At 37.5% G+C, this 27,648-nt stretch overlaps 3 protein-coding genes across 6 annotated transcripts in view; all 3 read right to left on the bottom strand.

Moving 5' to 3' along the window:
• LOC149039648 (uncharacterized) overlaps positions 1-27,648 on the bottom strand; it is a 118,839-nt gene that overhangs the window by 76,298 nt on the left and 14,893 nt on the right. The window lies entirely within an intron of this gene.
• LOC149039654 (uncharacterized) lies at positions 664-12,749 on the bottom strand. Of its 2 annotated transcripts, none has more exons than XM_089183548.1 (5): positions 12,383-12,749; positions 8,729-8,839; positions 4,305-8,154; positions 3,161-4,115; positions 664-1,743 (listed from the first exon to the last, which is right to left on the bottom strand). In XM_089183548.1, the coding sequence occupies exons 3-5, from the start codon at positions 8,104-8,106 to the stop codon at positions 1,725-1,727; spliced, it is 4,776 nt and encodes a 1,591-aa protein (XP_089039674.1). In that variant the 5' UTR covers positions 8,107-8,154; positions 8,729-8,839; positions 12,383-12,749; the 3' UTR covers positions 664-1,724. The 2 variants fall into 2 exon arrangements, with proteins under 2 accessions (XP_089039674.1, XP_089039673.1); XM_089183547.1 differs by lacking the exon at positions 12,383-12,749 and adding an exon at positions 11,712-11,784.
• Positions 14,025-27,648, bottom strand: part of LOC149039655 (uncharacterized) — a 34,599-nt gene continuing 20,975 nt past the window's right edge. The window contains exons 3-7 of one of the 3 annotated variants that reach the window (XM_089183544.1): positions 27,303-27,379; positions 21,407-21,517; positions 16,972-20,833; positions 15,831-16,782; positions 14,025-15,101 (exon numbers count right to left, since the gene is read on the bottom strand). In XM_089183544.1, coding sequence (XP_089039670.1) covers positions 15,083-15,101; positions 15,831-16,782; positions 16,972-20,785 — 4,785 coding nt within the window. In that variant the 5' untranslated portion in view covers positions 20,786-20,833; positions 21,407-21,517; positions 27,303-27,379 and the 3' untranslated portion in view covers positions 14,025-15,082. The remainder of the gene's footprint in view (positions 15,102-15,830; positions 16,783-16,971; positions 20,834-21,406; positions 21,518-27,302; positions 27,380-27,648) is intronic. The other 2 variants (XM_089183545.1, XM_089183546.1) reach the window with 2 other exon arrangements.

A 27,648-nucleotide genomic window follows, 5' to 3' on the forward strand; every position in this document is an offset into this window, starting at 1 on the left:
CCCTTAAATTTCAGGCTCTAACTTTATGTAGACGGACACTGATGACGTAGCACAATAAAAAACAAACAAAAAAAAAACCAAAGAACAAGGAAACCAGTATGTGCAATAGGTTGATGATATGAGGTTCTATTATTGTTTCCTGTGTCTTCTATACCATGAAGGAGCACATCTTCACGAAGATTCAAATTAGGAACGGGTGAGGTTTTTTTTCTACTGTTAACTTGTGGGGTTTCCTGAGATAACTGGTTTGACTATTTTATTTCACAAAATATGTTTTGTGTATGTTCGTTTGCTTTTTAACTTTTTCTCTCATTTATAATTGTAAGGAAATTAGAGAGGGAGACTTCCTGATTCAAAAGGTGTCTAAAAGAGTTCCCCTTTTTGGTTGAAACTTATAAATAGAGCAGCCCAGAACAAAATTTTTCTGAAGCTTCACCCCTCCCCCCCCTCCGCCCAACCCTTCACAAAGTCAGGCGGTTAGGGCCCAGTGGGGGGGAAGTAGAAAAGGGTCAACACGTTTCAACCCCTCACCAGCCTGGTGCGTTTGACTATGCAACGATACCCTGACTCACACGGGCACCTTACCAAATGACTAGTAACAGCCACCTACTGGAGGTTAGGGCTATGCCCACAGAATTTCACATCAACTGGACATTGAATCTCTTCTCCGTTTTGATTTTATTGTAAAACTACTTCACTTTGAGTGACTACAGGCCCCATTCCCGATAGAAGAAAGTATTTTCAAAAACTAAGTAATGTCTTCAAATTTCAAAAACAACGCAAACTAATTTGTATCCAGAATCACCGCATTGAATATCCTTTTATTTTCCTGGAAATAATGTTGAAAAATGATTGCCTCGCGGTCATTCTGGTTCCATCTTCAACTAGACCGGTATAAGTTATGTACACATAAAAATTGATTTAAATTTAGCTGGTTTCTTATTCACACACAGTTGAAAGTGCCTCTTTCACACGAAAAATACGAGAGAATCACCAGTGGTACCACAAGCTATTTCTCTCTTCTTCTCTAACAATCTAAAGCTGTACAAGTACTTTTGCAGAAAATGAAGTTAAGGCCTTTCTGAGAACTGTACATTTTGTCAATACCTTTTTCATTTTCCTCGAGGAATTAATCTCACGAGTTAAACGAGTTGCAAATCAACACTAAACGAGATGCTTACTACACTCCGCTTCCATAAAACAATTTCTCAGCTTGTAGCTGGGTGATTAAACACCACAGGAGAAATAAAATATATCGTTAACCCTTTAACTCCTAGATCCAATTTATAATTCTCCTTACAGTCTACCATACAATTCTTATAAAGTTATACAGAGAATTTAGTGTTGAATCAACTCATCCCCAAATTGAGATTTTTCTTTATTCTCATCACTTATCTGGTTGATATTCTATTGATTTTGTAAGGAGAAATTCTGTCTTGGTCAATCATGGGAGTTACAGCGTTAAATGTTTGTCTTAAGTTTACGCTAGGAACAGTTAAAAATGTTTATGAAGTCTCTACAAGAAAAATATAATTTAAAACCTTGAACAGCTTTGTCACTAAAATCATTCTTGTACTCGCTCCAATCTTGATCAGCGGTCTCTCCTGTTCAGATGTTGGGACTAGAAGATCGTAACCACTCGAATGCAAAGAAATAGCGGAATACAGCCTTTCTGACAATGTCTTTCTCATTCAGCAACGAAACTGTAAATCTCTGTAGATGTCTTACTCTGGGAGGTTCAACCTAAGGTAAAAATTCAACAATAGAAGTTAAGTCAAAGGCAACATCTCAAGTAAGAGAGTATTTTTAGCAAATTAACTCGTGATCAGTAGTTACTTTTCACAAATCATTCTGTACAGTTGTAACCAGACAGTTGTCTGTAATCGGACACCTGAGATCGGATAGTTGTAGCGTCCAATTATACTGAGTCCTTTCCGCCAAATCCACCAATCACATAATTGATCACAACAACCATAGCAACATGAAAGTGAAATGTGATCATCGCAGTAAATTTTCCAATTTAAGCAATTGGAAAGAAGAAGCCTGAAAAAAATCAGGGCTTCAACGGGATTCGAACCCGTGACCTCCGCGATACCGGTGCGATGCTCTACCAACTGAGCTATGAAGCCACACATTGGGAGCGAGGTCAATTTATTGAGTTCATATCTTCCCGTGCAGTGAAATGATGTGAAGTTTATATGAAATAATTCATATTTGTACTGCGGTTGTAGATGAAAGTGAAATGTGATCATCGCAGTAAATTTTCCAATTTAAGCAATTGGAAAGAAGAAGCCTGAAAAAAATCAGGGCTTCAACGGGATTCGAACCCGTGACCTCCGCGATACCGGTGCGGTATCATCTACAACCGCAGTACAAATATGAATTATTTCATATAAACTTCACATCATTTCACTGCACGGGAAGATATGAACTCAATAAATTGACCTCGCTCCCAATGTGTGGCTTCATAGCTCAGTTGGTAGAGCATCGCACCGGTATCGCGGAGGTCACGGGTTCGAATCCCGTTGAAGCCCTGATTTTTTTTTTTTTTTTTCAGGCTTCTTCTTTCCAATTGCTTAAATTGGAAAATTTACTGCGATGATCACATTTCACTTTCATCTACAACCGCAGTACAAATATGAATTATTTCATATAAACTTCAAACCATAGCAACAACCACTAACACTAAAAAAAAACTGTGGAATTTCCAAAATTGAAAAAATTTTATCTTTAGAAATTGTCTCTACCGGAGAAATTTGTCCTCAATGCGTTTGTTGTCTTCGGAAATTGTAACGGTTATGATAAATTGATATAGGACTTTGTGTCCTCCAATTGTGTCTATAATCACACTCGTGATTGACAAATCGGACTCCTGCTTTGCGGTCGTCCGATTTTGCTAATCTCTCGTATGATTACAGACCGAAGCGGACTCCACTCTGTTCTATTACCATTATTTATCGGTAGTATCATTATAGTTATAATTATCATCATAACTTTTCTTACTACCACTGTTATCGTTATTATTACATGTACAATCATTATTATTGTTATCATTATCACATTATTATTAAGTATCATTGTTATTCTTACTAATATTAACATTATATTATTATCCACATTAGTATTTTTCTGTCTTCAAATAAACTTTGTTTCAACTGACCTTTCGATGTTTGTCTTTTCTTTGTCGCCTGGCAGCTTCGCTTGAATGATTTCAAAATGGTCCTCGTAGTGTTCAAAGGCAATTGCGACCAAGCGCTTACGAGGACAAACTGCAAGACTTCGAAATCGTCGTCCCTCTACAATTTCACTGAGGAGATCACCAGATTTAACGTTGTATAACTGAAGACATAAACCTCTTAGATCATTCATGACTACAATGCAGTCCTCGTTACTGATAAACTTAATATCATCTACATACGGGTTCTCCAATTGACGAATCACTTTTCCCGAAACTGCGTCGAGGACGTAAGAGCCAGGTATACCATAAGTGACAACGTTTTCTTCAGAAGGAGAAAAAATAGCCCTTGGAAGGCCAAATGGATTGAACTCAATAGAATGTTCCCATAGCACCCGGTTTTCACGCCACAGCTGCAGTGACTCTCTATCAGTGGTGGTTAGCACTTCCCATTTATTATTACATGCCAAAAAAATACCATCAAAATTTGCAATCTTTAACACAATTTGTTCACTCGTTGTATCTAGAATGGTGACTTCCCATCTGTCATCAAAGTTATTCCTCGTTTTCAAGGCGACTCGTTCCTCTGATAAGGGTACAACATCATCGACAGGAAACTCAGTCCACCTTTTCATGCAAACAGACAAATCAGAGTTCCACAACTCAAGCGAGCCACTAACTGTTCGAAATAGGACACCTCTTTTGACGGGCACAACACTTAAAGACTGTGCAAAAGTCATATATTCCTTTTTTCTGATCCTTTTACTTAAAACATCGCCAGCCACAAGATTTATTCGCTGGATCCTTGTACCTTCCACGATATAAAGAGAGTCACCATCAACAGAGAAATGAACGTCAAAACTTGTTGGAAAGAGATCATCTCCAACAAAACCGTTTTCCTCCATGTCCTCAAGTAGAGGTTCCTGTTGTTCCTGATCAGCTAGGAAAGAGAGAACAGAATAAAGATCTGGGCAATTAAGTATTATCAACTGCGTTGATAACGTAAATTGGCCACCATAAAGAGTTTAATAGCGATGGCCAGTTTACGTTATCAACTCAATTGGTAATACTAAATTACCCTGTTATACTCTCCCTCCGACACAGCACCACAGTTTCTTTGGAAACTTACCCCCTTTAGAATAAGGATCAGCTCCATTCCCTAATAAGCTGCATGGATCAGTTTCCGATCGTTCTGACAGTTCATCGAGTTCGAGCCTCTTTTCTGGTGGGTCATTAAATTCCGTTCGTTCACCCACAAAGTCATCAAGTTCATCTCTCTTTTCCGTAGAGTTGTTACGTTCCATTGTCTGTTCAACTAGGTCACCGAGTTCAGCTCTCTGTTCTGATGGATCAGCAACTTCAGCTCTCTGTCCTGACAGAACATCGATTTCAGCTTTCTGTTCCAGCATATGGTTGGTTTCTGGTAGGTTATGTTCCGTTAGATCGTTATTTTCGGTTCTCTCTGTCGTAATGTCACCGGGTTCTATGCTTTGTCCCACTTCATCGCCACTCTCACACCTCCACTCCCTTACGTCGTTAAGGCTACACATTTCAATCACTTTACTGTGAGGGGAAACTCTTAGTAACATCTGCTTTTCTAGTACAAGTGCAAAATCCACAAGTGAGGATATTTCTCCAGATGGACACCAAAAGGGATCTCCTGATAAGAAACCACTCCCATTGCAAGTTTCAAATTCCGCGGCGTACTGGCAGGAACTCGTCCCAAAAATGCAATCCAAACTATATGTGTTCCTGTCAATATCTAAACAAAAAAGCTTGGGCTCCGAATCCCAATCATGTTCATCCTCATCCGAAAGTAAACAGAAAAAAAACCGGCAGTCAGGAGTTAATTTAACACATCGTGTCCAGACCGAAGGACATATTAGAGTCTCAAATCCATCATTCATGTCAATGAGGTATGCGCACTTGTCAGAATCGACGATCACCATCCGTCTTCCACTAGCAGACCAAGCAAAAGATAAAATTTCGCATTTGTGTGTAAAACGACTAATTTCACTTCCATCTTTAAGACTCCACTGGATGACGCAATTCCTCCCGTCCAGACAGTCAGTCAGCATCGTGCTTTTGTCACCAGATATTGAACAAACTAAGAACCGGCACTCGCTCGAACGGAAAAGAGATTTCACGTCTCCGACCAAGGTATAACCTTGACACAGAGTCCCTTGTAAGATCAGGTCTAAGGTTGGATGGAAAACTACTGACCGGAAAAATGGGAAAATGCAATCCCATGCATTCCCTAGGTGATCCTGAAAATCAATGTTTGATACCAGCGCAGAACGTATCCACATTGGCTGTCCAGTACGGAGCGACCACAGATGAATTGTGTCATTCGAACACTCGCATACCAGGTAGTCCAGATTTGGTGAGACATCAAAGCAGATCACTATACCAGAAGCAAAAAACCGCAGTAGAACACATGTTCTTTCCTCCTTCTTTCGCAAATATTCCATATATGGTAAGTCCGTATACTTGGTGTTTAGCAAGCTTAATGCCTCTGCAGACAGTTCAGGTCCTCCTTCATTCAACAAGATTTGAAAGATGGCATAAGGAAGTTTTGAAAGAGTACTTAAATGCTTCCGCAACAGCAACAATAACTTCTCAAGGGCTTCTCTGCAATTCTTTGACAAACCATTTGTATTTTCCTTCTCTCGTAGGCAAAGAACATCTTCAGTGGCTGCTGTACTCTTCACAGTTAGCTTTGCATAGACCAATTCTAGGTCCAAAACATAATTCTTTCCAATGTCGTCGAGGCTACATGGACGAGCATTCTCTTCTACCTCAAGCATATGCTGAACACCATGCTGCAAGGCATACCTCGACGTCTGTTTCAGTGTTGAACTCTGGATCCCTTTAAGTTTCAAATCATCTAGTTCATCTCTGCAAAGCTTTGCAATGACGCGATGACATTCTTTTCCGCTAACAATAAACTTCTTTTGCCTCGAAGTAGACTCCTCAACCAGCCAGTCCTTGACTGACTTGTGAAAGAAGTTAATGCGCTCGCCCTCAATAGGTAGAAGAGCCGAGATACAATCAACTGCGTCTCGTACTTTTTGCTCATCAGCCGATGACCATTCTTTTGAAAGGAACAACTTGTAGACAAACTCGACAGGTAATGGTTCTCTTGCTGCCACCATGGCACTTAAAAAATCGAAGAATTGCTCTTCGGTGATACCTAGTTCTTTCTGCATTTCATTTTTCAGGCGTTTGAAGTAGTCTTGATAAACGGACGAAATACCTGATGGCAAGTCGCTGTTCATCACTTCAGCAGCACTCATATGCACAGCATTCTTCTTAATGAACTCTGTCAGGTAATAGGTATATAACATGACTCCTTCTGACTTTTCAACAAGCTTCTCTAAGATGGTATCTTGGCAATTAGATTGCAGAACATGTTCCAGTTGCTCTTGAAAGCAAAGCCTAACGTCCATCAAGTTTTCTGGATCGTTTGGGTTCAGCTGTATGGGATTTAAGTCTTGAATCTTCTCTAAGATGTTCATTTCAGGTCGCGTTGTTACCACAAATCGTATCCAACACGGAAGCGTCTTAAAGTAATCCGCAATCACATTTAAAAGCTCATTACGTCCCTGGTATTCACTTTCGTCTAAGCCATCTATAACCATGAGATGGATAGAGTCTGGATCTTTCAAATCTGAAAGAGGTTCTTTAAACAAGAATTCAAACAGTTCTTCCACTTCCATGTCTCCAATTTCAACGCCCACATTTCTCGACAACTTCTTCACGATAGCCTTCCTGTACTCTGGAAGCGAGTCTGAAAGCTGACAGGCTAAGGACTGCAACATCACTTTGGGATTCCTTCGGCGTGCCTTGTTATGCCGACAGAAGTGGCTCCCTGACAATCTTCCAGCCTCTAACATCCTTCGGCACAAGACAGCTGAGATTACAGACTTTCCCATCCCCGCATTTCCACTAATAACAATCACTCTATTTGGAGAACTTTTGTTGTCTAACCATCTCTCAACTGTTGCAATGATCGATAACCGAGTTCCCTCAACATATCTGCTTGCATGGCCTGTAATTTCACTTAAATTATCCACGTTTGCTAGTTTCGCAAGGACTTCGTCATCTCTGATGCTCTCCTTCTCGTTATTCAAAATTTGAATGGTGTGCTGGGATACCTCCTTCAAAGTTTGAAGCTTCTCACAGACTTTTCCAAAGTTATCTTGAATGGCTCTAGTGTCTTGCTGTTGGCTCTGATGCACAATACTGACAGATTCTTGCAAGTTCTTCTGCAACCGATGAACTTCTACCAGCTTTGCTTTACTTTCATCAATAGTTTGCAGCACTTTGGTCTGCTGTGATTTTATATCTTTCTCAGAATCAGCCCACTCAAGCAACGCATCTAAGAACTCTTGCTCTCCACAATGCTCAGCCTTCAATCTGTCAATTTCTGCCTGCTGCAAGCCAAGAGCAACAAGGACAGCACTGATCTCCTGCCACAGAGTTGAGAAAGTTGGATCAGCAATACCAGTTGTGGTAACATGGCCATACAATTCATTGCGGTAAAACTTTATGCGAGCAAGATTTGCTTTAAGGGTGTTGTCACTTAGAGGTGGTTTAGTGTGCCACCCAGAGCGGGGTGGGGAGAGACCACAAATATTGGTTAAGAGAAGGAATAAAAGAGTGATATCAAATGTTTGGGTATCTTGAGGAGCACCGCTTGGAGGAAACAATAGATCCCATTGAGGTTTGTGTAGAATCTTTCTTTTCAACAGATTTTTTAGTGTCAAATAGTTTGCATTCAATGCGGCTGAAAGACTTGCTGGGGGATGATATCCATTGAAAATGCTCCTGAGAACTGTTGTTCCACCATCGATGAGAAGTCGGCTGAGCTTGGCTCCATTTGTCTTCTCTACAGAACTGGCAAGAGGTGAAGGAGTAGCTGATGCCATATGATCCAAAATACAAAGATGGAGTCATCAGGTGTACCTGCACGCTTTCTGAAAGAAACATTACAATTGGGTAATTGCTTCTCTTAGACATGTATTGGAAAGAGGAGTAAGAACCTTTGATGAACATCTCCACTCTACTAAATCAGTTTGACTCCTTCAACACTATTTAATCCTTTACACCCAAGTGTCATAATGCATATTCTCCATACTTTCTTTACACATTTCCTAAGGTGCTGACAAGGAGATTTTGTTTACTGATCAAAAACTTTTCTTTAATTAATAATCACTTCCTTCATTCTCATGACCCTAACACGTGACTAAGGGGTGATATTGTAGGGAGAAGTTAGATGCTAGTCACTCTTTGGGTTCAAAGGGTTAAAGAAACCTGTCATCTTTAGAGTATCAGGGATTGTTTTTGTGCTCTGAAGGAATAATGTACTTATATAATCGTGTCTCTATAGAAGTTTATTGACTAAAATATTATAAACTTATCATCAAATCTGCGCTGTATTAAGACAAGGGAGACATTTTATTATGATAATTACAAATTAAAATACTCCAGGTATCTTCAGTTCATACTCATAGGATAATAATGATTATTATTTGACAGCCTTATGGTTACCTGAGCTCCCCCACACACCATTTGCAATCCTCGCAGTGGTATTCCAAAAGCCAGCTGATTGGTCAGACAAGGAGCCAGCTGAAGGAATGAAGTCTTTGGGATCAGAGATTCCTGAAAAAAATCACATCACATAACAATTTATAAGAAAGTTATTAATAGTATTTCACTGCTGAACTACTCAAAATGTTAACTGAAGGCTTTGTAATGACACCAGATTCACTGCTCAATACAACACAGGAATGAAAATGATACAAAAATTTAATTCAAAATTTAATGCAGTTAAATACTGACACCAATTTTTAAATTTTGCTTGTTAGAATTTTCTCTTTAGGGAAATAATTTAACATATATGACTAATATATGGATCATAATTTGCCACAAGATTTTTATCCAAAACCTAAACAACATTGTGTTTAATTGTAATATATAATAAATTCATATAATTTTAATACTGAGTTCCCTCAGCATTGGTTTACATCAGCAATAGAAGCATTACAAGCCAATTCTAGAGCAGGGTCTTAAGTTAAAAGAAGAAAGAAGTTTTTAGAAAGTATGTCATTACCCCATCAAAATTACTGCCGCTAGAAGGGCATGGAAGCCTAAATCTCTCTTGTTATCTACCAACAGGAAACTCCAAAGAGCTAATGTTTGGTCAGAAGAGGCACCCCACTACTTTTGACTGCTCATAAGTCACAATGACATTTTCCTTATAAAATAACCACATTACATGTAACAGGATCACACACAAAGAGAGTGAACATTTTCTTACTGTTGGTTATGTATACATTCTTTATTGTGACCCTGACAGCATAACCCAAGCAAGAGCAACATATCTTACGAAATGAAACCCATGAAAATTTCTTATGCAATACTTTCAAAGAAAAAATTACTATTTTTTACCTTTTTCTGGCATATTTAATAAGCAAACATTGCATTGCAATGTATTGTGCTCATCACAATTAATTCAGACCTGGCCAATTTTTTATTTTCAGAACTTTTAACCCTTTACACCCTAACATCAGTATGAATATTCTCCTTACAATTATCTAAACATTTCCTATGATGCTGAAAGGAGAATTTGCTTAACAATCAAGAGCTTCTACAGTTGGTGATTATCTCTTTTATCCTCATAACCTTAATGTTTAATTCACAGGTGATATTGTAGAGGGAAATTTGATGCTGATCACAATTGGAGGTTAAAAAGTTAAATGTGTACCACTTGTTCTTAGTTTTTTTTACCTGCATAGTTCTGTGACACTTTTTTGAGCAGTAATACATTTGTTAATTAAAGCCCTCTCAGGTGGGCAATATTGCATTTATTCAGTTGTAATAAGTTTCCAGTTGCAACAATAACCCGAAATTTGAGAAACTCACAATGTCAACATGTCAGTTAAAAGACCCATCATCAGTCTTAGTGGTTCACACATGCACAGTGAGAGAGAAAATTCTGTCAACCAACTTAGAGTAAAGCTAAAAATCAATTTAAATGATGAACAAACACTGTGAAAAGGATGCACCAAAACACTTTGACATAAGATGTACTCCCAGTTTTAGATCTTTTTTCCATGGGAAAGGAAAATTTTCAGTGCACCTAACAAACAAATAACCATCATACAATAATCTGTATATTGATCCTTACAAATGAGTAGCAATTTAGATTGACATTTTGAAGTGTACATTAAATTATTTTTTAAAAACACTTTAAGTATAAAACAAATCCCACAGCAAAGCAATGAATAATCTTCATTCCACGACAAAATCAAAATTTATCATCTTTCTTATTCTCTCATGACGCTTTGCAAATAGCTGATCCTTGCAGAATACAGTGTGCATGTCACATATGAACTTAATTCTGGCCTACTTTGTTTTACTGCCAAAAAGAAATGCCAAATTTTTTAAAATGAGAATAATGAACCTTTAGACCAAGTGTAATAAATCATTTAAAAGGTATTTTTGGGTTATGCTATAAATGACACCAACAGGTGTGGAGGTGGTAACTGAAAAGACAGAGAAGTGTCAAGACTGAAAAATGGAAAACAAAACTTTTCTTTTTCCAGGTACATATAGGGTATACCACTAAACTACAGCTTAAATTGCAGTTCTCAGAGCATCCATTGTTATAAGATATCAACTTGACCAAAACAGTACAGAGAAAAAAGTTCTAAAAGTTGCAGGAGTGGTATATCAAGTATTGGAGGGGGCCTTGATTTTATATCTTTAATGTGCAGATCTTTCTAGGACCTTTTAGTTGTGAAAATTTCAGAAAAATGATGAAATATTGAGCATGTAATGGTATCTTTTGCCATATGGCACTCTCAAGCATTTAAGAGTTAAAATGTTCTCTCAAGCCAGAAGGTAAGGCATTGAACCATGAAATGCAAAGACCTAGGGTCTAACTCAAACTATTTGGACACTGGCTTTAATAAAATGCAAGGTATGAAATACATTTGCATCTAGTTACACCAGTGGGGTGAATGTAGGAGACAAGATGAAACACTACAGTTCCCAAACCTAACCCTGGCTTAAGATTAACTTGGGTCAAATTTTGGCACACAGTTGTGAAGCTAAAATGCTATTGAACCAGATATCTGTGGCATGAAAATGCTTCAAGGATTCAAGTTTTTCAAAAGTGTTTTGCCTTACCACCAAACTAATCATAGAAATTATTTTTGGAATCACGCAATGTAAATTATTGGAAATATAGATGCATGTGTCTTTATGTTTAAGTTGCTGTTTGTCCTACACATAAGTAGACATGGAACTTGAACAAACCAATCTTCAAAAGTTTAAATGCCAGGGGTATTGCCTGGGAGGGGAATGTTGAAGCTCTGAATTGATTATGCTGCATAAGAGAAAACTAAACCTAAAACATTACTGCTCAGAGAAATCTGTCCAATTTGCTAACTTCCATTATACTAAGGTATGTCTGTGAAATATTAACCACTGAAATTATAAATATTTTAAAGATCTACCAAACCCTCACCTGAGGACAGGAATATTGAGTCCTATGCACTAAGGAATGATTTGTCACCTGAATTAAAATCAATTAAGTCATCATTAATATTTAAATCAAAAATAGGATCATTTTTTTAATGATTTTTCATCATCACATTTACATATTTAGTTTCTTTAATAATTATCTTCAATTATGATTTATATTTTAGTTTTACCTAAGTTTTATTCACTTCAGTATTGTTTTGTATAATTTACTAGGACACTCATTGATATCAGCAATTGTTGACGGGTTTACCCTAGCTAAAGATGTAATTATCATTATATCAGCAGTGTTACACATCTTAATTCCTTAAAACCTAATGGCACAGTAGGGCGCTAAGCATAGCCTTGAGGCCATGTCATAACTAAACCTAATATCCTAGTCAATATCTATCCATATATATACTTATATATTTATATATTATTATTATTATTATTTTTATCATCATCATTATTATTATTATTACATAAAACACGAAGGAATGTAAACCAAATCACTTGGTTGATATCAATAGGAAAGCGTTCCTAGGGAAAGTTACTATTGGAAGCAGCATGAAAGATTGGGATAGCTCACATCCACATTTCAACGGACACGGTAGCAGTCAATTGGGTGTATTATTTTCAATCGTACTCACTTGTATCATCAAAAACGATGCCTACCTTTAGTAGATGATTTAAAATGGTTGTGTAGCTAACCTGATGATCCTGATTTCTCTGATATTACCCTCAGCACAAAGCCTAGAAGACATTATTACGAAACACTTATGTTTTTTACCCTTAAGCACAAAAACTTCACCGAAAAACTGATGTAAATCACGAACCACGAGCGTAGAAATCGAACGCGGAAACGAGCCTGACTCAAGTAAAAACCAGCCAAACTAACATACATCAGGCTTACATATTTCTGAAAATAGATAGACCACTCATAATTATATGCTGACTAACCTCGCTGGTAACAAAAAAGTTCAGTTTTACCAAGAGAAACAATAGCAAACCAAGAGCACGCCTCGTTGTGGGAAATATGCCTACCGAAGCAATCTGCTACTACACTTGGGTCGAGTGCGGAGAACCAAGAGACTGGAACTAGCGCGGGATCTGACGGGCGAATACGGAGAGTATTGACACAAAATAACATGTCGTCATGACAAAAGGACACAAGCGACTAAATACAGGAATGGCTCCGATCTGTGATTGGATGATAAAAATAGTAAAAGTTAATAAGTTATATCTTAACTCCTTGCTCGTGAGTATTGAGCAATCGGTATATAATTTTTCCTCAATCCTTTACCCCCTAATATCAGTCTGCATATTCTCCATACTGTTCTATATACATTTCCTGAAGCGCTGACGAGGAGAATTTGTATAAAAATCAAGAGCTTTATAAGTTGGGGATCATTTCCTTGATTCTCGTAACCTTAATGTTTGATTCAGGGGTGATATTGTAAGGAGAAATTAGAAGCTGGTCACTCGTAAGGTTAAAGGGTTAAAGATCACCCCTGAATCAAGAATAGACGAAATGATTGTTTAACAAATTCTCCGTGTCCGTACCTAAGAAAGTAAATAGTGAACATTACGGAGAATATACATTCTGGTGTAAGGGTGTCCTCCTGTCAGTGCCCCGAGTCATGGACTGTGTGGTGACGCCCTTAAATTTCAGGCTCTAACTTGATGTAGACGGACACTGATGACGTAGCACAATAAAAAAACAAACAAAAAAAAAACCCAAAGAACAAGGAAACCAATATGTGCAATAGGTTGATGATGTGATGTTCTATTATTGTTTCCTGTGTCTTCTATACCATGAAGGAGCACATCTTCACGAAGATTTAAATTAGGAACGAGTGAGGTTTTTTTTCTACTCTTAACTTGTGGGGTTTCCTGAGATAAGTGGTTTGACTATTTTATTTCACAAAATATGTTTTGTGTATGTTCGTTTGCTTTTTAATTTTTTCTCTCATTCATAATTGTAAGGAAATTAGAGAGGGAGACTTCCTGATTCAAAAGATGTCTAAAAGAGTTCCCCCTTTTTGGTTGAAACTTATAAATAGAGCAGCCCAGAAGAAAATTTTTCTGAAGCTTCACCCCTCCCCCCAACCCTTCACAAAGTCAGGCGGTTAGGGCCCAGTGGGGGGGAGTAGAAAAGGGTCAACACGCTTCAACCCCTCACCAGCCTGGTGCGTTTGACTATGCAACGATACCCTGACTCACACGGGCACCTTACCAAATGACTAGTAACAGCCACCTACTGGAGGTTAGGGCTATGCCCACAGAATTTCACATCAACTGGACATTGAATCTCTTCTCCGTTTTGATTTTATTGTAAAACTACTTCACTTTGAGTGACTACAGCCCCCATTCCCGATAAAAGAAAGTATTTTCAAAAACTAAGTAATGTCTTCAAATTTCAAAAACAACGCAAACTAATTTGTATCCAGAATCACCGCATTGAATATCCTTCTTTTTTCCTGGAAATAATGTTGAAAAATGATTGCCTCGCGGTCATTCTGGTTCCATCTTAAACAAGACCGGTATAAGCTATGTACACATAAAATGGCTATAAATTTAGTCGGCTTCTTATTTACACACAGTTGAAAGTACCTCTTTCACACGAAAAATACGAGAGAATCACCAGTGATACCACAAGCTCTTTCTCTCTTCTTCTCTAACAATCTAAAGCTGTACAAGTACTTTTGCAGAAAATGAAGTTAAGGCCTTTCTGAGAACTTTACATTTTGTCAATACCTTTTTCGTTTTCCTCGAGGAATTAATCTCACGAGTTAAACGAGTTGCAAATCAACACTAAACGAGATGCTTACTACACTCCGCTTCCATAAAACAATTTCTCAGCTTGTAGCTGGGTGATTAAACACCAGAGGAGAAATAAAATATATCGTTAACCCTTTAACTCCTAGATCCAATTTACAATTCTCCTTACAGTCTACCATACAATTCTTATAAAGTTATTCAGAGATTTTAGTGTTGAATCAACTCATCCCCAAATTGAGATTTTTCTTTATTCTCATCACTTATCTGGTTGATATTCTATTGATTTTGGAAGGAGAAATTCTGTCTTGGTCACTCATGGGAGTTACAGGGTAAAATATTTGTCTTAAGTTTACGCTAGGAACAGTTAAAAATGTTTATGAAGTCTCTACAAGAAAAATATAATTTAAAACCTTGAACAGCTTTGTCACTAAAATCATTCTTGTACTCGCTCCAATCTCAATCAGCGGTCTCTCCTGTTCAGATGTCGGGACTAGAAGATCGTAACCACTCGAATGCAAAGAAATCAGCGGAATAAAGCCTTTCTGACAATGTCTTTCCCATTCAGCAACGAAACTGTAAATCTCTGTAGATGTCTTACTCTGGGAGGTTCAACCTAAGGTAAAAATTCAATAATAGAAGTTAAGTCAAAGGCAACATCTCAAGTAAGAGAGAATTTTTAAGTAAATTAACTAGTGATCAGTAGTTATTTTTCACAAATCATTCTGTACAGCTGTAACCGGACAGTTGTCTGTAATCGGACACCTGAGATCGGATAGTTGAAGCGTCCAATTATACTGAGTCCTTTCCGCCAAATCCACCAATCACAGAATTGATCACAACAACCATAGCAACAACCACTATCACTAAAAAAAACTGTGGAATTTCCAAAATTGAGAAATTTTTCACTTTAGAAATTGTGTCTACCGGAGATTTTATCCTCAATGTGTTTTTTGTCCTCGGAAATTGTAACGGTTATGATAAATTGATATAGGACTTTGTGTTGTCCAATTGTGTCTGTAATCACACTCGTGATTGACAAATCGGACTCCTGCTTTGCGGTCGTCCGATTTTGCATATCTCTCATATGATTACAGACCGAAGTGGACTCCACTCTGTTCTATTACCATTATTTATCATTAGTATCGTCATAGTTATAATTATCATCTTAACTTTTCTTACTACCACTGTTATCGTTATTATTACATGTACAATCATTATTGTTATCATTATCACATTATTATTAAGTATCATTGTTATTCTTACTACTATTAATACTATTAACATTATATTATTATCCACATTATTCTTTTTCTGTCTTCAAATAAACTTTGTTTCAACTGACCTTTCGATGTTTGTCTTTTCTTTGTCGCCTGGCAGCTTCGCTTGAATGATTTCAAAATGGTCCTTGGAGCGTCTAAAGCCGATTGCGACCAAGCGCTTACGAGGACAAACTGCAAGACTTCGAAATTGTCGTTGATCTACAATTTCACTGAGGAGATCACCAGATTTAACGTTGTATAATCGAAGACACAAACCTCTTTGATCATTCAAGCTTACAATGCAGTCCTCGTTACTGATAAACTTAATATCATCTACATACGGGTTCTCCAATCGACGAATCACTTTTCCCGAAACTGCTTCGAGGACGCAAGAGCCAACTCTACCATAAGTGACGACGTTTTCTTCAGTAGGAGAAAAAATAGCTCTTGCAAGGTTAAATGGATCGAACTTAATAGAAATTTCCCATAGCACTCGGTTTTCACGCCACAGCTGCAGTGACTTTCCAGTGGTGGTTAGCACTTCCCATTTATTATTACATGCCAAAAAAATACCATCAAAATTTGCAGTCTTTGACACAATTTGTTCACTCGTTGTATCTACAATGGTGACTTCCCATCTGTAATCAAAGTTATTTCTCGTTTTCAAGGCGACTCGTTCCTCTGATAAGGGTACAACATCATCGACAGGAAACTCAGTCCACCTTTTCATGCAAACAGACAACTCAGGGTTCCACAACTCAAGCGAGTCACTAACTGTTCGAAATAGGACACCTCTTTTGACGGGCACAACATTTAAACACTCTGCAAAAATCATACATTCCTCTTTTCTGATCCTTTTACTTAAAACATCGCCAGCCACAAGATTTATTCGCTGGATCCTTGTACCTTCCACGGTATAAAGAGAGTCACCATCAACAGAGAAATGAACGACAAAACTTGTTTGAAAGCGATCATATCCAACAAAACCGTTTTCCTCCATGTCCTCAAGTAGAGGTTCCTGTTGTTCCTGATCATCTAGGAAAGAGAGAACAGAATAAAGATCTAGGCAATTAAGTATTATCAACTGCGTTGATAACGTAAATTGGCCATCATAAAGAGTTTAATAGCGATGGCCAGTTTACGTTATCAACTCAATTGGTAATACTAAATTACCCTGTTATACTCTCCCTCCGACACAGCACCACAGTTTCTTTGGAAACTTACCCCCTTTAGAATAAGGATCAGCTCCATTCCCTAATAAGCTGCATGGATCAGTTTCCAATCGTTCTGAGGTTTCATCGAGTTTGAACCTCTTTTCTGGTGGGTCATTAAATTCCGTTCGTTCTCCCACAAAGTCATCAAGTTCATCTCTCTTTTCCGTAGAGTTGTTACGTTCCATTGTCTGTTCAACTAGGCCACCGAGTTCAGCTCTCTGTTCTGATGGATCAGCAACTTCAGCTCTCTGTCCTGACAGAACATCGATTTCAGCTTTCTGTTCCAGCATATGGTTGATTTCTGGTAGGTTATGTTCCGTTAGATCGTTATTTTCGGTTCTCTCTGTCGTAATGTCACCGGGTTCTATGCTTAGTCCCGCTTCATCGCTACTCTCACCTCTCCACTCCCTTACGTCATTAAGGCGACACATTTCAATCACTTCACTGTGATGGGAAACTCTTAGTAACATCTGCTTTTCTAGTACAAGTGCAAAATCCACAGATAATAATATTCCTCCAGATGGATACCAAAAGGGATCTCCTGATAGGAAACCACTCTCATTGCAAGTTTCAAATTCCGAGGCGTACTGGTAAGAACTCGTCCCAAAAATGCAATCCAAACTATACATTGACTTAGTGTTCCTGTCAATATCTAAACAAAAAAGCTTGGGCTTCGGATACCGATGAAGTTCATCCCAAAGTAAACAGAAAAAAAACCGGCAGTCAGGAGTTAACTTAACATATAGTGACGAGACTGAAGCACATATTAGAGTCTCAACTCCATCATTCATGTCAATGAGGTATGCGCACTTGTCAGAATCCAGGATCACCATCCGTCTTCCACTGGCAGACCAAGCAAAAGATACAATTTCGCATTTGTGTTTAAAACGACTACTTTCACTTCCATCTTTTAGACTCCACTGGATAACGCAATTCCACTGGTCCAGACAGTCAGTCAGCATCGTGCTTTTGTCACCAGATATTGAACAAACTTTGAACCGGCACTCGCTCGAACGGAAAAGAGGTTTCACGTCTCCGACCAAGGTATAACCCCAACACAGAGTCCCTTGTAAGATCAGGTCTAAGGTTGGATGGAAAACTACTGACCGGAAAAATTTTATAAAAAAGCCTGTCATTGTGTACCGCCCAAAACGAGTGTTTCTACCAGAAAACAGCACAGAGCGTGTCCACATTAGCTGGCCAGTACGGAGCGACCACAGATGAATTGTCTCATTCCCACACTCGCATACCAGGTAGTCCTGATTTGGTGAGACATCAAAGGAGATCACCTCATCTGAAGCAACAAACTGCAGTAGAACATCTGTTCTTTCCTCCTTCTTTCGCAAATATTCCATATATGGTAAGTCCGCATACTTGGTGTTTAGCAAGCTTAATGCCTCCGCAGACAGTTCAGGTCCTCCTTCATTCAATAAAATTTGAAAGATGGCATAAGGAAGTTTTGAAAGAGTACTTAAATGCTTCCGCGACAGCAACAATAACGTCTTAAGGGCTTCTCTGCAATTCTTTGACAGACCATTTGTATTTTCCTTCTCTTGTACGCAAAGAACATCTTCAATGGCTACTGTACTCTTCACAATTAGCTTTGCATAGACCAATTCTAGGTCCAAGATATAATTCTTTACAATGTCGTCCAGGCTACATGGACGAGCATTCTCTTCTACTTCAAGTATATGCTGAACACCATGCTGCAAGGCATACCTCGACGTCTGTTTCAGTGTTGAACTCTGGATCCCTTTAAGTTTCAATTCATCTAGTTCATCTCTGCAAAGCTTTGAAATGATGCGATGACATTTTTTTCCGCTAACAATAAACTTCTTTTGCCTCGAAGCAGACTCCTCAACCAACCAGTCCTTGACTGACTTGTGAAAGAAGTTAATGCACTCGCCCTCAATGGGTAGAAGAGCCGAGATACAATTAACTGCGTCTCGTACTTTTTGCTCATCAGCCGATGACCATTCTTTTGAAAGGAACAACTTGTACACAAACTCGACATGTAATGGTTCTCTTGCTGCCACGATGGCACTTAAAAAATCGAAGAATTGCTCTTCGGTGATACCTAGTTCTTTCTGCATTTCATTTTTCAGGCGTTTGAAGTAGTCTTGATAAACGGACGAAATACCTGATGGCAAGTCGCTGTTCATCACTTCAGCAGCACTCATACGCACAGCATTCTTCTTAATGAACTCTGCCAGGTAATAGGTATATAACATGACTCCTTCTGACTTTTCAACAAGCTTCTCTAAGATGGTATCTTGGCAATCAGATTGCAGAACATGTTCCAGTTGCTCTTGAAAGCAAAGCCTAACGTCCATCAAGTTTTCTTGATCGTTTGGGTTCAGCTGCATGGGATTTAAGTCTTGAATCTTTTCTGAGATGTTCATTTCAGGTCGCGTTGTTACCACAAATCGTATCCAACACGGAAGCGTCTTGAAGTAATCCGCAATCACATTTAAAAGCTCATTACGCCCCTGGTATTCACTTTCGTCTAAGCCATCTATAACCATGAGATGGATAGAGTCTGGATCTTTCAAATCTGAAAGGGGTTCTTTAAACAAGAATTCAAACAGTTCTTCCACTTCCATGTCTCCAATTTCAACGCCCACATTTCTCGACAACTTCTTCACGAGAGCCTTCCTGTACTCTGGCAGCGATTCGGAGAGCTGACAGGCCAACGACTGCAGCATCACTTTGGGATTCCTTCGGCGTGCCATGTTATGCCGACAGAAGTGGCTCCCTGACAATCGTCCAGCCTCTAACATCTTTTGGCACAAGACAGCTGAGATTACAGACTTTCCCATTCCAGCATTCCCGCTAATAACAATCACTCTATTTGGAGAACTTTTGTCAGCTAACCAGCTCTCGACTTCTTTAAGAATCGATAAACGAGTTCCCTCAACATATCTGCTTGCATGGCGTCTTATTTCAGTTAAATTGTCCACGTTTGCTAGTTTCGCAAGGACTTTGTCATCCCTGATGCTCTCATTCTCGTCATTCAAATTTTGAATGGTGTGCTGGGATGCCTCCTCCAAAGTTTGAAGCTTCTCACAGACTTTTTCAACTGTTATCTTGGTATCCTGAATAGCTCTACTGTCTTGAAGTTGGCTCTGATGCACAATACTGACAGATTCTTGCAAGTTCTTCTGCAACTGATGAACTTCTACCAGCTTTGCTTTACTTTCATCAATAGTTTGCAGCACTTTGGTCTGCTGTGATTTTATATCTTTCTCAGAATCAGCCCACTCAAGCAACGCATCTAAGAACTCTTGCTCTCCACAATGCTCAGCCTTCAATCTATCAATTTCTGCCTGCCGCAAGCCAAGAGCAACAAGGACGACACTGATCTCATGCCACAGAGTTAATAAAGTTGGATCCGCAATACCTGTTGTGGTAACATAGCCATACAATTCATTGCGGTAAAACTTTATGCGAGCAAGATTTGCTTCAAGGGAGTTGTCACTTGGAAGTGGTTTGGTGTGCCACCCAGAGCGAGGTGGGGAGAGACCACAAATGTTGGTTAAGAGTTGGAATAACAGAGTGATATCAAATGTTTGGGAGTCTGGAGGAGCACCGCTTGGAGGAAACAATAGATCCCATTGAGGTTTGTGTAGAATCCTTCTTCTCAACAGATTTTGAAGAGTTAAATAATTTGCTTTCAACGCGGCTGAAAGACTTGCTGGGGAATGATATCCATTGAAAATGCTCCTGAGAACTGTTGTTCCACCATCGATAAGAAGTCGGCTGAGCTTGGCTCCATTTGTCTTCTCTACAGAACTGGCAAGAGGTGAAGGAGTAGCTGATGCCATATGATCCAAAATACAAAGATGGAGTCATCAAGTGTACCTGCGCGTTCTCTGAAAGAAACATTACAATTGGGTAATTGCTTCTCTTGAACATGTACTGGAAAGAGGAGTAAGACCCTTTGATGAACATCTCCACTCTACTAATCAGTTTGACTCCTTCAACACTATTTAATCCTTTACACCCAAGTGTCATAATGCATATTCTCCATACTTTCTTTACACATTTCCTAAGGTGCTGACAAGGAGATTTTGTTTAATGATCAAAAGCTTGTCTTTAATTAATAATCATTTCCTTCATTCTCATGACCCCAACACGTGACTCAGGGTTGATATTGTAGGGAGAAGTTAGATGCTAGTCACTCTTTGGGTTCAAAGGGTTAAAGAAACCTGTCATCTTTAGAGTATCAGGGATTGTTTTTGTGCTCTGAAGGAATAATATACCTATATAATCATGTCTCTATAGAAGTTTGTTGACTAAAATATTATAAACTTATTATCAAATCTGCGCTGTATTAAGACAAGGGAGACATTTTATTATGATAATTACAAATTAAAATACTCCAGGTATCTTCAGTTCATACTCATAGGATAATAATAATTACTATTTGACAGCCTTATGGTTACCTGAGCTCCCCCACACACCATTTGCAATCCTCACAGTGGTATTCCAAAAGCCAGCTGATTGGTCAGACAAGGAGCCAGCTGAAGGAATAAAGTCTTTGGGATCAGAGATTCCTGAAAAAAATCAAATCACATAACAATTTATAAGAAAGTTATTAATAGCATTTCACCACTGAACCACTCAAAATGTTAACTGAAGGCTTTGTAATGACACCAGATTCACTGCTCAATAGAACACAGGAATGAAAATGATACAAAATTTAATTCAAAATTTAATGCAGTTAAATACTGACAACAATTTTGAAATTTTGCTTGTCAGAGTTTTCTCTTTAGGGAAATAATTTAACATATATGACTAATATATGGATCATAATTTGCCACAAGATTTTTATCCAAGACCTAAACAACATTGTGTTTAATAGTAATATATAATAAATTCATATCATTTTAATACTGAGTTCCCTCAGCATTGGTTTACATCAGCAATAGAAGCATTACAAGCCAATTCTAGAGCAGGGTCTTAAGTTAAAAGAAGAAAGAAGTTTTTAGAAAGTATGTCATAATACCCCATCAAAATTACTGCCGCTAGAAGGGCATGGAAGCCTAAATCTCTCTTGTTATCTAGCAACAGGAAACTCCAAAGAGCTAATGTTGGGTCAGAAGAGGTACCCCACTACTTTTGACTGCTCATAAGTCACAATGACATTTTCCTTATAAAATAACCACATTACATGTAACAGGATCACACACAAAGAGAGTGAACATTTTCTTACTGTTGGTTATGTATACATTCTGTATTGTGACCCTGACAGCATAACCCAAGCAAGAACAACATATCATGCGAAATGAAACCCATGAAAATTTCTTATGCAATACTTTCAAAGAAAAAATTACTATTTTTTACCTTTTTCTAGCATATTTAATAAGCAAACATTGCATTGCAATGTATTGTGCTTATCACAATTAATTCAGACCTGGCCAATTTTTTCCTTCTCAGAACTTTTAACCCTTTACACCCTAACATCAGTATGTATATTCTCCTTACAGTTATCTAAAGATTTCCCAAGGGGCTGACAAGGAGAATTTGCTTAACAATCGAGAGCTTCTACAGTTGGTGATTACCTCTTTTATCCTTATAACCTTAATGTTTGATTCACAGGTGATATTGTTGGGGGAAATTTGATGCTGGTCACAACTGGGAGTGAAAAAGGTAAATGTATACCACTTGTTCTTAGTTTTTTACTTTCATAGTTCTGTGACACTTTTTTGAGGTTGTGGAACACTTGTAACATGAGCCTCTGGGCAATGATAAGTTGGTTAAAAAAGCGCTCTCAGGTGGGCATTACTATAGTTATTCAGCTGTAAGAAGTTTCCAGTTATATGAAGAACGCACAACTTGAAAAATTGACAATGTCTACAAGTCAGTTACATGTAAAAGATCAATAAATAGTCTTGGTGATTCACATATGCACAGTAAGACGGAAAATTCTGTCAACAGACTTCGAGTAAAGCAAAAAATCAATTTAAATCATAAACAAACACTGTGACAAAGCTGCACCAAAATACTTTACTACGAGATGCACTCCGAGTTTAGCATCTATTTTCCGTGGGAAAGGAAAAACAGTGCACCTTAAAACCAAATAACTCTCGTATGAGTTAAACTGTAGATGGGAATTTTGAAGTGAACATGAACATGAAAGCTTTTTTAAACACTCCAAGTATAAACCTATTCCCAAAGCAGAATAATGAACAATCTTCATTCTGCTACAAAATCAAAATTTATCATCTTTCTCATTCTCATATGATGCTTTCCAAATTGTTGATCCTCGCAGAATGCAGTATGGCATGTCACATATGAACTTAACTTTGGCTTGGCTTGTTTTACTGCCAGAAGGAAATGCCAATTTTTTAAAATGAGAACATTGAACCTTTAGACCACATATAATAAATCATTGGAAAGGTAATTTTGGGTTATGCTTTAAATGACTCCAACAGGTGTGGAGGTGGTAACTGAAAAGACAGAGAAGTGTCAAAAGTGAAAAAAAAAATGTTGTTTTTGCTTTCCTGGTACATAAAGGGTATACCAATAAACTGTAGCATAAATTGCAGGTCTCAGAACATTGATTGTTGTAAGGCATCACCTCTACCAAAACAGTACAAAAACAACAAGTTCCAAAAGTTGCAGGAGTGGCAAATCAAGTCTGATATTGGAGGGGGCTATGATTTTATGCCTTCAGTGTGCAGATCTTTCAATGACCCTTTGGTTGTGAACATTTCAGAAACTATGATTATATACTGAGCATGTAATAGCATCTTGTGCCCACTCTCAGGCAATAAAGGGTTTAAATATTTTCTCAAGCCAGAAGGTGGAGCATTGGAGTGTAAAATGTAAAGATTTGGGCTCTAATTCAAACTATTTGGACACTGGCTTCAATAAAATGCAGGGCATGACATACATGGGCAACTAGTTACACCAGCAGGGTGAATGTATGAAACACAAGATGAAACACTACAGTTCACAAACCTAACCCTGGGTTAAGATTTACTTGAGTCACATTTTAGCACATGGTTTTGAAGCTTAACTACCATTGAACCAAGCTGATATCTGTGGCATGAAAATGCTTCCAGGATTCAACTTTTACATGACTGTCCATATCATAAAATCAAAATTGTTTTGCCTTACTACCAAACCAATATCCTAAATATTATCTTAAAATAGAAATCATTTTTGGAATCACCTGATGTAAATTACTGCATGGAAATACACAAATGCACGTCTATTTATGTTTAAGTTGCTGCAGCTTATCCTTCACATAAGTAGACATGGAACTTGAACAAACCAATCGTTAAAAGTTTAAATGCCAGGGGTATTGCCTGAGAGGGGGGAATGGTTAAGCTCTGAATTGACTACTGCATAAGGGAAAACTAAACTTAATACTTTACTGCTCAGAGAAATCTGTCTAATTTGCTGTTCCTCTTTACTTAAAGTAAGTCTGCGAAATATTCAATATCGAAATCATAAAAATTTTCAAGATCTACCAAACCCTCAACTAAGTACAGGGGTATTGAGTCTTATGCTCTATGCTCTTTAGCAGTTCTACTTTAATTAATTAATTCCTTGTAACAGAAGAAATCAATCAAAACTCACAGAAAAAAAAAAAAAAAGACCACTGTAAACTTCTAATTTTGTATTGAAAAATTTCCTATTGAAAGTTATGAGGTTTGCATTTTTTCAAGTCATGTTCCTCTATTAGGGAAAATGGCCATTTCATCTGAAAATCTAAAGCTGAGAATGTTTCATGAAATAACAAAACAGGATACAATTTCCATAAAACATGATCACAGGAATATAAACCAAATCACTTGGCTGATATCAATAGAAAAGCCTGCCTGGGGAAAAACATTTTCATACAGTTGGTTCCATACACATTCAGTACCGTGATCTTAACATCATAACCCAAGCAAGAGCAACATATCATATTAAATGAAATCCATGAAAGTCTCTTATGCCATACTTTTAAAGAAAAAAAATTTATCTTTTTTAGGCATATTTAATTAGCAAACAGTATGTTGCAAATTGTATTGTGCACATCACAATTACTTTAGACAATGCTAATTGGTTATGGTAAAAATATCTTTTTTGTTTTCAGAAATTTTAACCCTTTACACCCTAACATCAGTATGTATATTCTCCTCACAGTTATCTAAATATTTCCTATGATGCTGACAAGGAGAATTTGCTTAACAATCAAGAGCTTCTACAGTTGGTGATTATCTCTCTTATCCTCATAACCTTTATCTTTTGTTCACAAGTGATATCACAGGGGAAAATCTGATGCTGGTCACAATTGGGGGTCAAATAGTTAAATGTGTACCACTTGTTCTTAGTTTTTTACCTGCATAGTTCTATGACACTTTTTTAGGCAGTAAGAAGTTGGTTGATTAAAGCCCTCTCAGGTGGGCAATATTGTATTTATTCAGCTGATATTGTATTTATTCAGCTGTAATAAGTTTCCAGTTGCAAGAATAACCCAAAACTTGAGAAATTGACAATGTCAACATGTCAGTTAAAAGACCCATCATCAGTCTTAGTGATTCACACATGCACAGTAACAGAGAAAATTCAGTCAGCCAACTTAGAGTAAAGCCAAAAATCAATTTAAATGATGAACAAACATTGTGAAAAGGCTGCACCAAAAAACTTTGACATAAGGTGCACTCCCAGTTTTGGATCTATTTTCCATGGGAAAGGAAAATTTCAGTGCATCTTAACACTACAACCAAATAACCATTATACAGTAATCTGTGTATTGATCCTTACAAATGGGTTGCACTGTAGATTGCCATTTTGAAGTGTACATTAAATTTTTTTTTTAAAACAAATCCCACAGCAAAGCAATGAATAATCTACATTCCATGACAAAATCAAAATTTATAATCTTTCTAATTCTCTCATGATGCTTTGCAAATAGCTGATTCTTACAGAATGCAGTATGTATGTGACATATGAACTTAATTTTGGCCTACTTTGTTTTACTGCCAGAAAGAAATGCCAAATTTTTTAAAATGAGAATAATGAACCTTTAGATCAAGTGTAATAAATCATTTAAAAGGTATTTTTGGGTTATGCTATAAATGACACCAACAGGTGTGGAGGTGGTAACTGAAAAGAAAGAGATGTGTCAAAACTGAAAAATGGAAAACAAAACTTTTCTTTTTCCAGGTACATATAAGGTATACCACTAAACTATAGCTTAAATTGCAGCTCTCAGAGCATCCATTGTTACAAGATATCAACTCAACCAAAACAGTACAGAGAAAAAAGTTCTAAAAGTTACAAGAGTGGTAAATCAAGTCTTAAATGTGCAGATCTTTCTATGACCTTTTAATTGTAAAAATTTCAGAAAAAATTATAAAATATTGAGCATGTAATGGCATCTTGTGCCACATGGCACTCTCAAGCATTAAAGGGTTAAAATGTTTTCTCAAGCCAGAAGGTGAAGAATTGAAGCATAAAATTCAAGTCCTGGGCTCTAATTCAAACTATTTGGACACTGGCTTCTATAAAATGCAGGGCATGACATACATGTGCATCTAGTTACACCAGTGGGGTGAATGTAGGAGACAAGATGAAACACTATGGTTTACAAACCTAACCCTGGGTTAAGATTAACTTGGGTCAAATTTTGGCACACAGTTGTGAAGCTAAAATGCTATTGAACCAGATATCTGTGGTATGAAAATGCTTCAAGGATTCAAGTTTTTCATGACTGTCCATATCATAGAATCAAAAGTCTTTTGCCTCATCGCCAAACTAATATCCTCTTATTATCATAAAATAGAAATTATTTTTGGAATCACGCCATGTAAATCAATCATGTAAATCATTGGAAATATGTATATATAAACCCTCACCTGAGGACACAGATATTGAGTCTCATTCACTAAGCTGTTTTGCAGTTCTACTTTAATTAACTAATTCCTTGTAACAGAGGAAATCAATCAAAACTCATGGAAAGTTTAGTGCAAAAAAAAAGCTACTGTAAACTTCTAATTTTCTATTTAAAAATATCCAATTGAAAGTTATAAGGTTTGCATTTTTTCTAGTCACTTTCCTCTATTTGGAAAAATGACCATTTCATCTGGAAATCTAAAGCTGGGGATATGTTATGAAATATCAAAACATGATGAAATCTACTGTACATGACACAATCACAAGAATGTAAACCAATTTACTTAGCTGATATGAATAGGAAAGCATGCCTTGTGAAAAGTATTTTCTGAAATGCTATAAAAGATTTGGATAGCTCACATCCACATTTTAACTGACATGATACTGATTAACTAGGTGCATTATTTTCAATCGTGCTCACTTGTATCATAAAAAAACAATGCTTACCTTTAGTAGATGAATTTAAATGGTTGTGTAGCAAAACTTTGGTCCTGATTTCTGTGATATTACCCGCAGCACAAAGCCTATAAGACATAATCACATAACACTTATGTTATTCACTATTACACACAAAAACTTCACCAAAAAGCTGACTGCATTTCTATGATTCGAACCATAAACTGTGCATAGAAATCAAATGCGGAAATGAGCCTGATTCAAGTAAAAACCCACCAAACTAACAAACATCAGGTTTACATATTCTGAAAAAGAGAGATCCCTCATAATTATATGCTTAGTAACCTCACTGGTGAGAGAAAGGTTCAGTTTCATCAAGAGAAACAATGGCAAACCG

This window comes from Pocillopora damicornis, chromosome 9, assembly GCF_964200805.1.
Source record: "Pocillopora damicornis chromosome 9, jaPocDami1.2, whole genome shotgun sequence".
NCBI lineage: Eukaryota > Metazoa > Cnidaria > Anthozoa > Scleractinia > Pocilloporidae > Pocillopora > Pocillopora damicornis.